Source organism: Gallinula chloropus (assembly GCF_964237585.1).
Source record: "Gallinula chloropus genome assembly, chromosome: 1".
Taxonomy (NCBI): domain Eukaryota; kingdom Metazoa; phylum Chordata; class Aves; order Gruiformes; family Rallidae; genus Gallinula; species Gallinula chloropus.
Window position 1 is genome coordinate 130,675,847 of NC_140085.1, and position 17,008 is coordinate 130,692,854.

General features: G+C 49.4%; 1 protein-coding gene across 1 annotated transcript; it reads left to right on the plus strand.

Moving 5' to 3' along the window:
* Positions 1-1,444: 1,444 nt before the first annotated feature.
* Positions 1,445-16,659, plus strand: RS1 (retinoschisin 1; the record flags this gene model as incomplete). Its single annotated transcript, XM_084267456.1, has 6 exons — positions 1,445-1,496; positions 10,394-10,419; positions 10,697-10,802; positions 14,983-15,124; positions 15,268-15,463; positions 16,507-16,659. The coding sequence occupies 6 exons, from the start codon at positions 1,445-1,447 to the stop codon at positions 16,657-16,659; spliced, it is 675 nt and encodes a 224-aa protein (XP_084123582.1).
* Between the last annotated feature and the right edge of the window lie 349 nt (positions 16,660-17,008).

Here is a 17,008-nt window from a genome sequence, read left to right on the forward strand (position 1 = left end):
CTGGACCTTCTGGTGGGTCTTGCTGCCTCAAGAGGGTTGCTGCATAGAAGCGTGAGGCCTCTGAGAAAAAAATCAGGGGCAGCCCTCTGCCCTTAGGAAAATGACCCCCTCCCTGGTGCCTGGGATGAGCCACCCTGCTCACTCACCTTGCCATGCACTGATGCTCCCCAGTGTTTGGGGTGAGCTGGCCCAGGTCCGTGACACAGGATAACCCATCTTTTCCCTGAGCGTAGATTAGAGTGGAAAAAATGTTGGGTTGAAGAGGTTAAACTGGTTGGGGCTGAGCAAAGCAGCAGGCCCCTTGGCAGGAGACTCCTCACATCTGTGTTGCACCACCCTGGTGAGGGCGGGATGCACTGGCTCTGGAGGTGCGACTGCAGAGGGATACTGTACCTGACATCCCATTTCCAGATTCGTGGGTATCCAAAGGCAGGTGTGACAAATCCTGCCCAGGGGACTGTTTCCTAAAAGTCAGCATCCTCGTTTGTGCAGCACTTTTTGAATGGATGTGGAGCAGAAGACTAGGGATGGGTCTAGCTTAATTCAACAGCAGCCCACATGATCTGTGTGGTGCTTTAATCTATTCCCTGTGCATAGAATCCAAGATGTTCTGAAACAAAGCAAGCTGCTTCTGAAGTGAGTGCTTTCAAAAACCTCCATTAAAAATTCACTGCTAATTGACATAATTAACAGAGGCTGGAGGAACGGGTGCAAGATCCACTGGCAGCACTAGCTCTCTGTTTTTGTCTTGACTCTCAGTCATTTTAAAATGAAATGTATTGCTCTCTTTGATGTAAAGTAGATGAGAGGATCCTATAGGTAGAACTGTTAGCAAAGGGAGGCCGACACTTTTTGTTTTAGATTTTTACAGCTCGGCAAGTAAACAACAGAAATGTGCTATTTCTGTTTGACCTACTAATTGCAGCTTTCAGCCCCTTGCAATTAGGTGACTGAAAAAGCAGGAAGGCCAGGGCAGATTTTTAAATGCAGCTATTATTAGGGAAGGCACTGATAGTGTAGAGGTAAATAACTGGGGTGGAAGGTAACGAATACATAGTACACGCAATATATGCTACATACTAGATATATTATATAAGCATTAGACATCTGCATTTCTAAGGAGGGTATATATATATATATATATATGTGGTTTCTGGGTAAGTATATCCTTGTTTATTTGGACGTATGTCTGCACACACAATCAGATTTCACACTCAGTGTGTCAGTACCTCAGTACTTTTTACCTTTTAAAACCTGTTACACATGACACATCCTCTAGGATGGAGCTTGACAGTAGTAATTGTGTGGTTGGCTTGATGGTGCTTGATAAAATCATGAGAATGGAGGAGCGTAAGGTGCTTAGGCAATGCTTAAGTTAATCTCATGCTTTCCCAGCAAGCCAAGCAGCGTGCTAAGGAGCTATTCCCAAAAGAGGAAGGAAAAGATGCGGTTCGAGATGGGGAGCGTCCTGCTGACTCTTCTTTTCTGGTACAAAGGTACGCACTTTGCCTCCTGAGAGGCACTTTCAGATGTCCCTCTTTGTATTTCTTGTTTCATCGATGATTCTTTATTCTGCCAGGGGCTGTGGAGTACAGAGCAAGCTCTTCTCCACGTTCTCATGGAAGCACAGTAATTCAGGGAAAGGCAAAATTGTGGAGGAGATGTGTAATTTATGTACATGAGGGAGCAGCGTTCTTACAGCTCTATGAATATTCAGTAGTAAAACTCTGTTTCACAAAATAATTGCAGTGTAAAAAAATTGCCATATAATTTGTCAAAATATGAATTTGCAAGGAAAATTGTAGTGCAGCTGAGCCAGTGAGTAAATAATAATGCTGATTTGAAAAATGAGGTACAGTATAATATGAAAGACTGGTCCTTCATTAATCAAAACTCTTGATTAATCAAAAACTGATCATTTTCTCTAGCAGCAAGACATTGATGGTGGAGATCTGCCTCTTTTAAAACACTCTTTCAGTTATTTTGGCCCAGAAAAGACTTCAAATAGGCACTTTAAGAACAAAAAGCAATCATAAGTCAAGAAAATGGGAGAAGTACTTATCCATTTTGAAGCTTTTACAAATTTACTTTTCAGAAAAGTAGCGATGATCAAGGTAAGCAGGAGCTAGAAGCAGACAGAAAATTTGGGGTCACAGTCTGCTGCCATTTTAATTAACCTCACTGTGGAACGAGGAGATAATTTTCTAGGTTGTGTTTGAACTTCTGGCTCCGTAGAACCCAATGGCAAAGCTGCTGCTATCTTAAACAAGGCTGAGGTTGCTCTTGTTCAGTGTTGGGCAGTATCTACCAGTAGTAACCTGTGAATGGAGTATGGTTTGTCAGCTTTATCAGACAGTCCAGCTCCCCCTGCCATGGATGTTGAATTCTCAGTGTTTGTTTTTGTGTAGTTTTTGCTATCCTTCCCTGTTTCCATTGAATATTTTGGTCTACTAAATTACATGGATAGGAGAGTGTACCTCAACTAGCCATATGCCTTCATTTCATCCTGTTACACTTGGCAGGACCCTGCTCTAATTCACAGGTCTTCCTTTTAATCTTTGAGCAAATATTTGTGCGTTCTCCTCATACCGCACCTCTTCGCCCTCCTTTGTTTCACATGGGAAGGTTACTAAGAAGCCTCAGCTTCTTGGAAGGCTGTTTTTACTCAGACTCCAGCTTTTTTTTTTTTTTTCCCAATGGGTGGCATAACTGCAATTAGTCCTTGGAATGAGTTCATACCTTGCTCCGAATCCCAGACACAGCTTGCTTTTAATAGACACCCACACATCAGGATATTTTTGGAGAGCCTGCAGTGAAAAATTACTTGCAGGATCACTTTCCAGGCATCATTCCTTCGGTATTTAATTTATTTTCTTAATTTACTGGTTTTGTTAATTTACTGTTTTTCTCTGTTTCATGGTCCAAATGTCCTCTTCTGGATAAAGAGTGAGCAGCAACCCTTTGCCCACGTCACCTTCACACTCCCGCCTCTCCCACCACCAAGAAGGTGCCTCTAGGTCAGGTCCTCCGAGCCATGTGCTCTGATGCCATAATAAGCTCCTTAGCTTATTTTCTCCCGCAAAGCAAGTGGCTTAGAGGAGCACCCCCAGCACCTGCGCCTTTCCTGGGCTCGTGTTTGCCGGGGACACCACGGCGGCAGCAGCATATGGTGCAGCAGGCGGGCTCCTGCAATGAGAGCCGCTGCAGCTGCCAGGACCCCTCCATATGGTGAGGGGAAGCACCCCGAGCCCTGGATTGACATGAATATGCTTTGAGCACATTGAACCTGACATGAATGCGTCGCATTACTCCATCCGTGCTCACTACACGTCGGGGAGTAAGCACATCTCAGCAGTTTAAAAGAGAGGATTTCATTCCCCCCTCCACCCCCACCCCCCTTTTTTTTTTGCAGCTTCGATTTAAAAAGGAAAGCAAAAACCATACCCAAAATCAAAGTCCCCAACCTGCCTTTGGATCACAGTAAATAACATCTTTAGTGCCGCCCTTTGGCATAATCAATAGGTCTAATGAAATTACTATGCGGGCAACGCTCTGCACAGCTCCAGGCAGGAGGGAACAAACATGTGAATAAGATCAGGTATTGCCAAAAATTTTCAAAGGAACACTTTTGGAAAAAAAGATAATTATGCATCTTTTAAGAAGAAAAGGAGGACAGGTTGATTTTTTTTAATAATTATTTACATTTTTTCAAATATTTTCACAACAAACCAAATTCTGCATAAACATTAAAGAGACAGCAGGCGTAAAAGGGAAATGAATATGAATTAAATAGGTATAATTGCCATTACTTAAATATCTTTTTTATCACTTTCAAATAAATAACAGTAAATATTAAATGAGACACAATACAAATGAATGAAAGCAGAGACCAAATAAGAACCATTTGCATAAAATTAAATGGAAATAATAATAATAAACCCCATGAAAAGTGCCCACTAAAGGAACAAGAAAACCAGTAGCCATGCTCAAGCCTGAGAGAATAGTCTGACATGAAGTAGGGGCCCTTCTCCCCTCTGCAGGCTGGTGCTGGTGCGTTCAGTCTCTGCCTCTGACCTGTCAGTGCCTGTTAGCAATCACCAGAGATGAGTCCTTGCAGGCTAATGTGTGCTGGGGTGGTGATGCCCTCCCGGGTAGGGGTGCCCGGGACAGAATATCACTACAGGTAAAACAGGCTGAACAATTAGGCCTTTAGGTGGTGAGAGCCCCTGGATGAACACTCCACTTTCATCAGGCCAGCCTGGTTCCCAAAGTCTGCCAGTGGACACCCATCTGCATGTGCCCTGGGGGTCTCTGCCTGTCAGCATAGCTCCAAAGGACCAGTTTAAGCCTGTACTCTTCAGAAATAAAGATACCCTTTGCACAACAGGGCCTGTGGAGCCTGATTAGCACAGTCATGGAAAAAGCCCTAGGGGAAAAAACAGCAAAACCAACCATGAAACCACTGGGTGAGGGGCCTGCGTCTGCTGAGAGGACCTGGGGCCGGGTCACGGCTGCCGCAGGGGCCCCCGGGGCCATCACCACTGGCACAGGGGACAGGGAGATGGGAAAGACACCATGTGTAATGGTGGCTGGGGATGTGACAGCTTCCCCAAAAGCACCTTGCTCCCGAGGCTGGTGCAGCCTGATGTGAGTCACTTCGCTCGCCTGGCACGATTTCCCAGGCTGGGATGTAAAAATAGTCTAAATTAATAATATAGCAACCCACAAATTAGCACCCGATGGGCACAGAGGTACTGCAATGTTTTTTTCAGTGTCTCATAGAATGGTCTGGGTTGGAAGGGACCCCAAGGATCATAGAGTTCCAAGCCCTTGCCACAGGCAGGGCCACCAACCTCAGGCCTGGATCTACACAAGGTTTCCCAGGGCCGCATCCAACCTGGCCTTGAACACCTCCAGGGATGGGGCATCCACCATCTCTCTGGGCAGCCTGTTCCAGCATCTCACCACTCTCTCTGTAAAGAACTTCGCCCTAACATCTAATCTAAACCTTCCCTCCTTTAGCTTTAATCCACTCCCCCTTTTCCTGCCATTATCTACCCTTTTAAAAAGCTGCTTCCCCTGCTGTTTGTATGCTCCCTTCAGGCACTGGAAGGCTGCGATGAGGTCCTCCCGCAGCCTTCTCTTCTCCAGGCTGAACAAGCCCAGCTCCTCAGCCTCTCTTTGTAAGGGAGGTGCTCCAGCCCTCTAATCATTTTTGTGGCTCCTCTGAACCCTCTCCAACAGTTCCACATCTTTCTTGTATTGGGGGCCCCAGATCTGGACGTAGTACTCCAGATGGGGCCTCACGAGGGCAGAGTAAAGAGGGACAATCACCTCCCTGTCCCTGCCTGCCCCCCTCTCCTGATGGAGCCCAGGATACCATTGGCCTTCCAAGCTGCGAGAACACACTGCTGGCTCATGTTGTTTCTCGTCCATCAGAACCCCCAGGTCCTTCTCAGCAGGGCTACTCTCACAGAGCTCTTCTCCCAGTCTGTATCTATGTCTTGGATATATATGCCTGGACCACCTGTGTTGCTTACAGACCGCCCTACCTAACCATGCTACCTGACGTTCTCGAATGTGGTGCTTAAGGACAAAGATTACCTGCAATGGTGCCTTTCAGAAAACATGATAAAACCAGTGCCATTCATTCCAGTCACCTCTTTCACTTCTTTGAAAGCTTTTCTGCAGCTCCAGTCAGATTATTCTGTTTTTTAAGTTGTTGTCCTATCCCCCCAGCCCATGGCCCACACGTGAGAAGGGAAGCAGGTGACTAGCTATGCACCAGGACCCACCACGCCAGGAAAGCACTGTGACACATAGAGAGAGCTCTGATGGGAGAAGCATAGAGAAGTATTTTCACTCATGTCTCTGAGCTACATTAAACTGAGAGGCAAAATTAACTATTTTCCAGCTGAAGCTTTTAGGCCATCTAAATAATTAAGTCAAGAAATACACAAAGCTATTCACATTTTCCACATACTTTCCCTGCAATGATCAGGTTTATGTGGACTTACTCTGGTAAACTGAGTGACTGACATTTATTCTGTGTTGTATTTCAGTTCTCTGTTTTATAATGTGCTTTTGCATGCTTGTACCTCTGCCATTAATTCTAGCCACATTAAAAAAAAGATGGCTTGCTGCTGTGGCTCTGCAGTCAGGATATTCAATATGATTTTTCAGTCAGCCATATCGAAACATGCCCAGCTTTTGGTGGTGTCACTTCTGCCCACACTTACCTTCCCCCTTTCTTTCTCTTGCTTAACCACGTTCTTAATAACTCCAAATTTTCTGAGTCACACGGTTACCTTTTGCTGTTACTAAAATGCCAGCAGCTGAGCCTCCTTGCTACTTCTTGCCCCTTCCTTTCCCCAGGTAGCCTAAGTTGCTGCTTTATCCCACCTCCACCTTGGGAAACCCATGCCCTCTCCATCCCGGAATCCCACGATTCCCACTGCCAGCTCTTTTCCTTGTCTCCTAAACTTTGGACAGTCCCTGGGGTTTCTGTCCCCTCCATTCTGCTCAGCAGTGGGTGCCAAACAGGGCTGTGCGTCAGCCCAGCCCCACCAGCATGGGTGCTCTGGCACAAAATCATCCCCTGCCGCTTGCCCAAGCACCGGTCTCCAAACCCCGTGCTGAGGGGTGGCATTAGTGCACAGCAGTTGGATGTGCCACACTGCGAGGTGGGATGGAGGGACAGGAAAGGTGCGTGCCATATCTCCCTGCCTCTCACTGAGCTGACAGTTTGTTGAATGCCCTGCGGCACTGTGGGGGCTGAAAATAGGGCTCTTTCCTTTTTAATGTTTTGAGTGTTTTTTCAGTCCTGTACTTTTAACACAACAGCCCCCGGCAGCCGTGCAGGACTTATGACTCTCCCATGAATTGCAGCAATTCGTTCTGTCTGACCTACAATTACCAATTATCTTTGTAACCTTCCTTGAAGGCAAACACGCTCGCTGTAAAAGCATGCTGGCTGGCCATCACATTTTTAGACTATTGGCAGCTAGCTTTCCTCTTCATTTCCTTTGTAGGACAGGGGCCCGTCACAGCTGTAAACACACCAATATATCAATTACTTCTTTTTCCGGCCAACTGCAGGCAAGGGCATCTTTTCCTCTCCTTTCCTCTCCCAAAGCCAGGGGTTATCAGGCCACTCTGCCTGGGTGAGACATTTGGCCCATCTGCTGCTGTGCTTACCCCAAGCCAAACCTCCCCTGTGCCGCAGGCAGCAGCTGCTGGTGGTGGGATGGCCAAGCTGCTCGCAGGAGACAGCCCTTTGCAGTTAACCTCTTTTAGTTCAAAAAGGCAAAGTTGACCTCCTAGTTGAGATGTTTAAGGCAGCGAGGGGTGGAAACCCTCAGCTCACCAGGGACAGCCTGACAGGGGACAGACAGATGACATACGTCAGCGCCCATGCCTTGGCACTGTCTTTGCACTGCTATGTGTTGCAGGGGTGACCTAATAACACATTGCATTGAAAAAAAAAGGACTCTTCTGCTTGCAATTCACACCCTTGCTTGATTTGCAGTAATATCCCCTGGCTGCGAAGTCTAAAAGCCACTCTTAGAGCTCAGGAGAAGGCATCAGTGGCCCAGTGCAGCCACCTAAGCAAGGCTGGGGTAGCCAGCGTAGGAGGGTTTATTCCTGGTGGTTGCTGCCATTCACTCATCTGTCTGAAAGCTATTCCTTTTTCTTGCTGTTTCACTCATGACCATTGGGCTTCTAGCTGTGTCTGGCAGCAAGGTGCCAGATTTTGTTCTTACCCAGGCAGGGACTCAGGAGACCTGCTGAAGGGTTCAAGATGGATTCAAAAGCAATACTCCTACCTCAGCTTGAGATTTCACATCCCCTTTCCCTACTGCAGGCACATGGTGCACAAGAGGAGGCTTCACCTCCTCTTAGTCTTCCTAATGCTGGGCAATTTTCCTGACACACATGTAAGTGGGCTGCTGGTGTGCACTGGAAAAGAGAAATACTTTATAGAATCATGGACTGGTTTGGGCTAGAAGGGACCTTAAAGACCATCAAGTTCCAACACCTTGCCACGAGCAGAGACACCTCTCACTAGACCAGGCTGCTCAAGGCACCATCCAACCTGGCCTTGTGCACTGCCAGGGAGGGGGCATTCACCACTTCCCTGGGCAGCCTGTGCCAGGGCCTCATCACCCTCATTGTGAAGAATTTCTTACTAATTTCCAATCTAAATCTACCCCCTTCCAATTTAAAAAACATTCCTCCCTAATCCTATCACTACAGGCTTTTCTAAAAACTCCCTCCCCAGCTTTCTTGTAGGCCCCTTCAGATACCTGTGTATAAACACATATATATGTATGTATGTGTATATATATATATTCCTGTATAAAGGATATTCAGTTGCTAGTTTCTTTATCAGGTTTTCTTTATGGCACCTGAAGTCCCAGGGAGGCCAAGGCAAGTCTGTATGCAGAGAGGTGTGGGCACATTTGCTTTCACTTCTATGTGGCTCCATTTACTCATCAGGTCACTGCCAGGCAAAAGTGCATTTAATCACCAGGAGGAAAACATGAAACATCCCAGGTTCTCCATGAAAACCAGTCTTCTTAAGGCAACAACAAGGAGATGAAGAAGCACATAGTAAGCACACATGTCTAAATGAAACCTGAATGGCTGCAGATTGGAGGAGCCGAGGCTGCAGCCCCATGAGCTCAGACCTGGGCGGCAGGGATGCATGGTGGGCTGCGCTGTCTGGGGAGGAAGGCTCCCAAATCTGAGAGTGTTAACACATCTTTCCCTTCAGTTGGAAGAATTGATTTACATAGCAAAGATCTTTCCTCAAGGGGGAAGCTCTCTCCAGCTGCCTGGAGGTGGATGTTTTCAGTCTCTCCCCAAAATTTTGCTATTGGATGGTCTGGAGAACTGAGAGAGAGAGAAATCAAGTAACTTTGATTTTTAAAATATTTTTATAAAAATTATGCCTAATTCCTTGTCTCTCCAAGTCTGTGAGCTGGTGCTCCTGAGGGCACCCATCCTGCTGGGAAAGGCCACCCCAGCATCAGCATCAATCAGAGCATCATGTGGGCAGGAGTTGCACTGCATTGCTTTTATTGGCAAAGACAGTACAGTTTTGATAGGTGATAAAGTCCTGGTTTGTATCGTATTGATGAGAGAACAGGCAGTGTTAACTTAAACCACCCTCGTGCTGGTTTAAACCACCCTGCTTTGCCCCGTGGCACAGGACAGCAGTAGCAATGCATCACATGGCCTTGGGCTTGCACCTCTGCCTTGGTTTCTTGTTGCACAATGGAGTCACAGGGCTTGGCTGGGTAACACCTGCGCTGGGAAAGGTGAAGCGTGGTGGTGCACATGGCCCTCAGCCTGCACTTGCCAGCAGAGTGACAGTGTGTGAATGAATAAATCATAGCTAGATTTCAGTGAATAATTCAGAGTCTAATTCATTTGGTGAAAAGATCCTCTTTTCCCGTCCACAAAAACCTCTGTTTGGTGATGGCAGGCTCCTCATGCCTCCTGTACACAAGCTTTCACCTGCTCAATAGCTTGGACTGCAGTGGCTTGCAGTCTCCCTATCAGCACTGGAAACACGGTGTTTGATGTTTGGTCTGTGCTGATGAGTTATCAGCAGTCACAGGTTTCTAATTTAAAAAAAAAATATTTTATTTTCATAGTTGTCTGAGCATTATTTTGTCAGTCCAGTATGCTGTTAGCATAGTCTGCTTTGGACTTCACTGGGAAGCAGGAGATCCCTTTCCTTCCCAAAAGGGCTCATAAAAAAGCTGTTGCTCAGTGACAGGCAGGAGATAAACCAGGTCAGATGTTACAAAAATAGTGGCTCTTCCTCTACAGCCACAACAACTTTTCTCTAAGAACAAAAAAAAAAGGGGGGGGGGGGGGGGAAATCTCATAGGTAAGATGGACTGGGGAGACCTATTTACATTTTTTTCCTCCATCTCATCCAGAGTGATCTCAGGCCAGGCACCTTGCAGGATGTCCCATCTCCTCATTAGCTCACACGTTTTAAGGGCAAAATGGAAAAGGGAAACTGTGAGGCAGGAAGATGGCAAAAAGGGATAGGGGGGAGATGAGCTGTAAAGCAGAGGCCAGGGGGGGCGGCATGGGTTTCTCCTCAGGATTTCAGATGTATCTGATCAGAAAGAGGAGATGCCAAAGGCATGGAAATGAAAATGCAGCAAGGAAGTAACACCAATACGGGCACAGGCAATGCCCTGTTGCTTTGCCCTGGCAATCAGCTTGAGGAAGCACTGTAGATTCATCTGTCCTTTCTCAATTTATTTGTTCCCAGCTCATAATTAAATGTTCATTGCATTTCCTGATGTCTGCTTGTAGCATCTTTGTTTCTAATCTCTCTCTCTTCTTCCCTCCATGCCCGCTGCTCCAGCTGTGCTGACCCTCTCTACAGGAGAGGTAAGTGTCTCCAATTCATGTGGCTGACAGGTAGATGCCAGTGTCCTGGCACTGCCCCGTTGTGGTGCCTTCAGTCAGAAGGATGAGTAGCACCTGGGCCTCCAAGCCCAGGCATGTGCTCTGAAATCCAAGGGGTAATAATCCCACATTTCATGCTGGGCTGGCCCAAAGGAAGTGGCTCAGAGAAAGCACAGCAGCTTGGGACTCACATTTAGCCTCATGTCACTACTGCTGATGACTGTGTTGATTTATTATTGGGTTTTTACCTTCCCTTTAGGATGAGAGACTGGAGCTGTGGCACAGCAAGGCTTGCAAATGCGACTGTCAAGGAGGTCCTAACTCGGTGTGGTCCAGCGGGACTAACACCTTGGAGTGCATGCCAGGTAACGGGCCAGCCTGCTTTCAGCTGTGTCTGCTGATCTTCAGCACCACCCCGTTGCACCCTGCATTGCAGAGGTGGCATCTAACATGGGTGGTTCTTCCAAACCCAGGGCCTGGTGGGGCAGGCAGAGCTGCACCAGTGAGAGGCGCAGGGTGACCCTGTGCAGAGGGGCAGAGGGGAAGCAGCAGCAGGGGTGGTGCCTGGGCCTTGGCAGGTCACCCAGGGTGGCTCAGGCTGGCTGGTGTCAGTGGGCACTTGCCTGCCCTGTCCCCACAGCCCCCAGCACTGGTGCTCCCAGTAACTGCCTGGGGCAGCCGTTGCTGTGCAGTGTTTGCTGTAAGAAACCTTTTGTTCCACAGAGGCTGATTCTCTGTTGCTGCAGTCGAGCCCGTGTCATCTCCTCTTCCAGGGACCAAGAAAAACAGCTTAATCTTTCTCTGCAATGCATTTTTAAACAGCAGAAGACCATAATCGTGTTTCCTTTAAGTCGTCTCTGGGCTGCCCCTGCCCAGCTCCTTCAGCTATTCCCCATGGATAATGTTTTACAGGTTTCTGATCAAGATCTTGCCTTGTTATTCTCTGCAACTGCCACGTTTCCCTGACATACCACTGCAGCAAGGCTTTATTGGTGCCCAGCTGATCCCCAGGTTTAACATCCATCTCCCACAGAAGCTGCACTCTTGTTCAAGCCTCTATCACATAGATGTTCAGAGGTGTTCACCCTCTCTGGGTGCCAAAAGTGGAACCTGCCTCATGCCCACTAGTAACCACCTCTTCCCAGGTCTTGCAAGAGGCTGTGCAACAACCTGAGGTGTGTTCTGCTGCCCCTGGGTTTCCCAGCAGGAGATACATGGGGAAAACGGTCACCCCAGTACTCAGTGTTTGTTATGGCTGCCACAAAGGAGGAGGTTAAATGAGTTACTGAGGAAGAGATCTGAGTGGAATCCTGGACAGGCTAGAAAGCAAATAAAAATGTGTATTGACAAGAAGATATGATGCCTCTGGCAAAGCTTGCAGGCATCAGCAAACAGAAATGAGAGGGGAACAACTCCAGGCATTTGTATCCCATGTTTGTGTTGGATCTGGAGGTTTCCTTCCCACAGCATGAGGCAGCTGATAAGCACAGAGGCTTTCCAGTCATCCTCACCAGGCCACCTGCTTCTCCCAAGCTTTCCTTCCAGGCACCCTGCTCCTGTGGAGGCCATGCTCACCTGGGGCTTGCCCAGCTTGGGCATTGCCCACAGGCTTCTTCCCTGTCTGGAGAAATTACAAGGAGAAGATTCATATGCCGTGCATGGGTGGTGTCTCAGCCCCAGGGCAGAGCAGCCCCAGCCATCCCCAGTAAAAGGTCATGGCTTCTCAGGCTTTGCCTTTCCAGTTTCTGCAGCTGGTATCTCCACAGGGCTGCCCGTCTCAGCAGGTGAGGAAGAAGGTATTTTCTGAAGACAACCCCCTGTGATACAGAAGAATCATTAATAGGAGCCCTGGAAATAACGCTTTATATCTCTTGTTGTGAGGGTTTCCTCCAGCTTCTCACAAAACAAACCCATATGGACTACCCCAAACATGAGACTGAGCTGACCCGGCCCTGCCTGAGCTCACCACTCCCTTTCCAAGGGCTGGCCACCACAACTCTTTTTTGTCTCAGCATTATCACAAAGTCTACCTTTGATGGGCAGATCCCTGCAGTCCTTGCATCCTTGTCCAAGTCCTACACCATCCTCACTGTAAAAGGTTTCTTCCATATGTCCAGTCTAAACCCACCTTCTTTCAGTTTAAAACCGTTGCCCCTTGAAAGGGAAGGGAAGGAGACACAGCAGGTTTGGTTGATCCATGTACAGCTGAGGGACATAGAATCACAGAATGCATTAGGTTGGAAGGGACCTTTAAAGGTCACCTAGTCCAACTCCTTTGCAGTAAGCAGGGACATCCTCACTAGATCAGTTCACTCAGAGCCCCACCAAGCCTGACCGTGAATGTCTCCAGGGATGGGCTCTCCACTACCTCTCTGGGCAGCCTGTTCCAGTGATTTACCACCCTCACAGTGAAGAATTTTTCCTAATATCCAACCTAAATCTCCCCTTTTCGAGTTTAAAACCATGACCCCTTGTCCTATTGCTACATGACCTTGTGAGCAGTTCTTCCCCAGCTTTCTTACAGGCACCTTTCAGGTGCTGGCAGGCCGCTATAAGACCCCCTGGAGCCTTCTCTTCCCCAGGCTGGATAACCCCACCTCTCACAGCCTACAACATGGATGTTGTATGATAGTGACAACACGGATGTTGTCACTGTATCAAACTGTCTCTCTCCCCAGGCAGGGGGACTTCACAGCCTTCTCACCCAGCCCAGCCATGGTGGTGTGGCCCAGCGTTCCCACTGCCTGGAGACAGCTTGTAGAGCAGCCATGCTGAGGTGTTGCAGATCTGTCCTTAGCATTGCTGGCGACTTCCACATGGGTTTTCTCCAGGTCTGCTGTAATGGCGTTAAATGGCTTAACCGGTTTGCCCGGGCAGGGACCAGGCATCTGTTTCGCGGGTCCCCGCGCATGGCGCAGCCGGCTGCACCAGAAGGTGACCTGATAATTGCATTATGGTTGTGTGGTCTGTGGATTAGTGTTGCTAAAAGTAAAGTTACGGGGTGTTCAGGATAAGCCTTCCAAGTAGTAAACACACCGTGCCATCCCGGCCTGGCTGCCCTCTTGTATGAGGGGCACGAGCATTTTAAGGCAGTGGAAAAACGTGATGTTTCCGTGCCTGGAGGAAGGCAGGATGGTGGTTATATTTTTTCAAGGGGAAAAACATGTTAATGAGGTACCAACCAAGCAAGATATGTTAATGAGATATTGATGTGTACAGTATTGACCTAGTGGAACTTGCTAATGAGACATTGACCACACTGCCACAGTGCTGGGGTGTTGTACCAGTGAGGTGATGGTCATGCTGGGCCCAGGGTGGCTGCTGATGCTTCCCATGTGTCAATCATTTTTAATGTGAGGTGGTTGGTCAGGCATGGCTAAGGTGGGCAAACGTCCTACCCACAGGTGAAGCTGTGCAGAGCTTCATTTGCTCCTTTATTGCTGAAACCCAGGAAACAAACTCACCAAACTGGAAAGCGTGAGAGACTTACCCGTGGGGGCACCACACCTGCTCCACAGGCTGCAAAATTAGAAAATGCTGCCCATGATAGAGAGGTTTGCCCAGGCGGTTCCCTTGTGACGCTTGTCGTACCTTCTTTAGATGTGCCTAGATATACAGTGATCTATCACATAAAAAAGAGCATATAAAAAAAAAGACCCAGCTAGGTCCAAGGAGCACAGAGGCACTCTGCTTGGTGAAGGTGTCAGCAAAGGCTTGCCTTCCAGCACACTGCGTGGCCTCCTACCATGGAAGGTTTAATGATGAATGAGTAGTCCTGCCCTTGGCAGTTTTGGCAGCTGGCAGTAGTCTTGCTGAACCTCTCATTATTGCAGGAGACAGCTGTGGGGTCAGGTTTGGTAGCCTAAGGATGTGAAGGCAAAATCTCACAGGGAAGTAACTGAGCCTTTGGCAGGGCCAGGCATCACACCTTGCTGGCACCAGAGTACCCACAGGTTTTCCACACGATCATCTCCAGATACAAAGCTAATCCTCCCAGCAGAAAATGCAGGACAACAGAGATTGCTTTGTGGAGGGATGATCAGAGCAGGCTCAGCAATTCTGCTGTGCAGGCACAGCCATAAATCAAGACAGAGAATGGAGGACCACAAGGAGATAAGACCCAGCAAGAAAAATCATGTCAGACATTTCCGAAGGACCAAGTGGAGGCTGACAGCCTGGAGGCTGGATCCTGGTTGATGGATCCAGCCTGGATCTGCTTGCATGTGCTTGCAAGGAGGAGATGCAGCCTGCAACATCTGAATAAAACTTTCCCTCCAAAATGCTGCAGGCAGCACAGGCGTAGGAAGCTTGAGAGAGGAAGAGGAGTCAGAAATTCGTACATGAGAAGAGTTAGAAATGGAGACCCCATGGCCCCTGGGCAGCGAATACTGCAGGGGTTGTGGTCCAGGCTTCAAGAGTATCTCCAGCTTCCTGGCCAGGGTGTACAGGGGGCAGGGAAGCCACAGGGTGTGTCACAAGAAGTGCTAAATCCAGCCAGAAAAAGGAAGCTACTGAAGGCAGCACTGTTCTCCCCTCGTTCTGCAGAGTGCCCCTACCACCAGCCCTTGGGCTTCGAGTCCGGTGCTGTCACCCCTGACCAGATAAGCTGTTCCAACCCTGACCAGTACACGGGCTGGTACTCCTCCTGGACAGCCAACAAGGCCCGCCTCAACGGCCAAGGCTTCGGGTGAGTCCAAACATGCCTCCCCAAGGGGTGCCATGGGTGGGCAGATGTAGGGGGGTCGGGGCTCCCCAGGCAGCGTGGGGGCAGGAGAGGCCCCCAGGAGGGCGGCAGTGGGGGATGTAGCTGGGCCGGCGCTGTCCCCCCAGGTGCGCGTGGCTCTCCAAGTACCAGGACAACGGGCAGTGGCTGCAGATCGACCTGAAGGAAGTGAAGGTGATTTCAGGGATCCTCACGCAAGGGCGCTGCGACGCTGACGAGTGGATGACCAAGTACAGCGTGCAGTACCGCACCGACGAAAACCTCAACTGGGTTTACTACAAGGACCAGACTGGAAACAACCGGGTCAGTGGACTCTGCACACCTGGGGATGGGGCCCGGGGGGGAGGGCACGTTTGGTGACATGAAGGTGTCAGGTCTTGGTGGGGAGGTGCCCCTAGAGGGTTGTCCTGCGGGAGCAGCAGAGTGGATGGGGGCTGGTGTTCACCCCACATCCAGGGGCAGCGCTGCAGGGGGGTGGTCCCTCTGCATGGTGAGAGCAAGTGCCACGCTGACCAGCCGCAGAAGGATGACATTCATTTTTTCTGTTTTCTGATGGCAGTAGTGGAGTCCAGATTGAGCTGGTTGGGATGGAGACATTAGCTGCCATCACAGGGGAAATGGCACCTCCACAACAAAAAAACCTCTTTTGCCCCAAGTCCAGGGCTGGTGCATGATGATGATGATGCAGAAAAAACCCTGAGACAAAAATCTGCAACTTAGCTAAGTCACACTGAACCATCTGCACATACAAATTGCACTTGGGGGGACCCTACAGTAGTGTCTGTGGTCCCAATACAGCTGGGGGATCCTGTAGCTGCTGCCTCCCAGCATCCACATCTGCACAGAAGGTCCCACCCCAGCAGGAAAGGCTCTGGTGGCTTTGCTGAAGCACTGGCTCCTGCAGCCCTGGGGGGATGCTGAGGTTTCCCCTAAAAACAGGTTGTGGCAGCAGCAGATGTGGTGGTGTGGCCAACCCGTGGGGAAGGGCCTTCAAATATGTCTTTTGTCTCCCTGGGTGTGTCTGGGGGTTTGGCTTGGGAACTGCAAACAGCTGAGATCAGCCACCCAGACTCCCATCATTTAGTACCTTGCTGCAGGAAGGTGAACAAGCTAGAACAGGACAAGGTTAAGTCTGGCCTGACCACAGGAAGTGAAGGGACAATGGCAAAGTGACCTACTCATACAACCTGCAGTGACACACATTTCCTATATCCTGATACTTTTCAAGCCTTTCTGTTTTGAGTGTAGGAGAGAGGGACCCTCCTCCTCCTCTGCACTGGTGCCCCAAATTCACGGGGCAGGATTTCCAGCCCCCACTAACCACCCACCCACACCTGTCTCCCCAGGTTTTCTATGGCAACTCGGACCGCTCGTCCTCGGTGCAGAACCTGCTGCGGCCTCCCATCGTGGCCCGCTACATCCGCCTCATCCCGCTGGGCTGGCACGTGCGCATCGCCATCCGCATGGAGCTCCTCGAGTGCCTGGGCAAGTGTGGCTGAGCACCCGCCCGCCCCGCGCTGTCTCCTGGGGCGGGTGTGTCGGTGTCCGCCTGTGCAGCCACCCCGCTTCGCCACCAACGCTGCTGCGGCCCTGTGAAGGCCCAGGCTGCCAAGGGAAGGGCTGTCTTGAATAAAACGATGCGTCACACCATGCCTGGTGACAAAGCTAAATCCCACTGTAATGCAAAGCTGACGGGTGTTTCCGGGGCACACGTGGGGAAGGCGGGAGGGTTCGTGGCCGCGTCTTTGATCACATCAGATGTGGTGCTTCTGCTCCTCCCTGCGTGTTAGACTGGGGAAACTGTTGTCATGGTGCACTGTGGAGGGCAGAGTCAACGCAGGTGGAGTC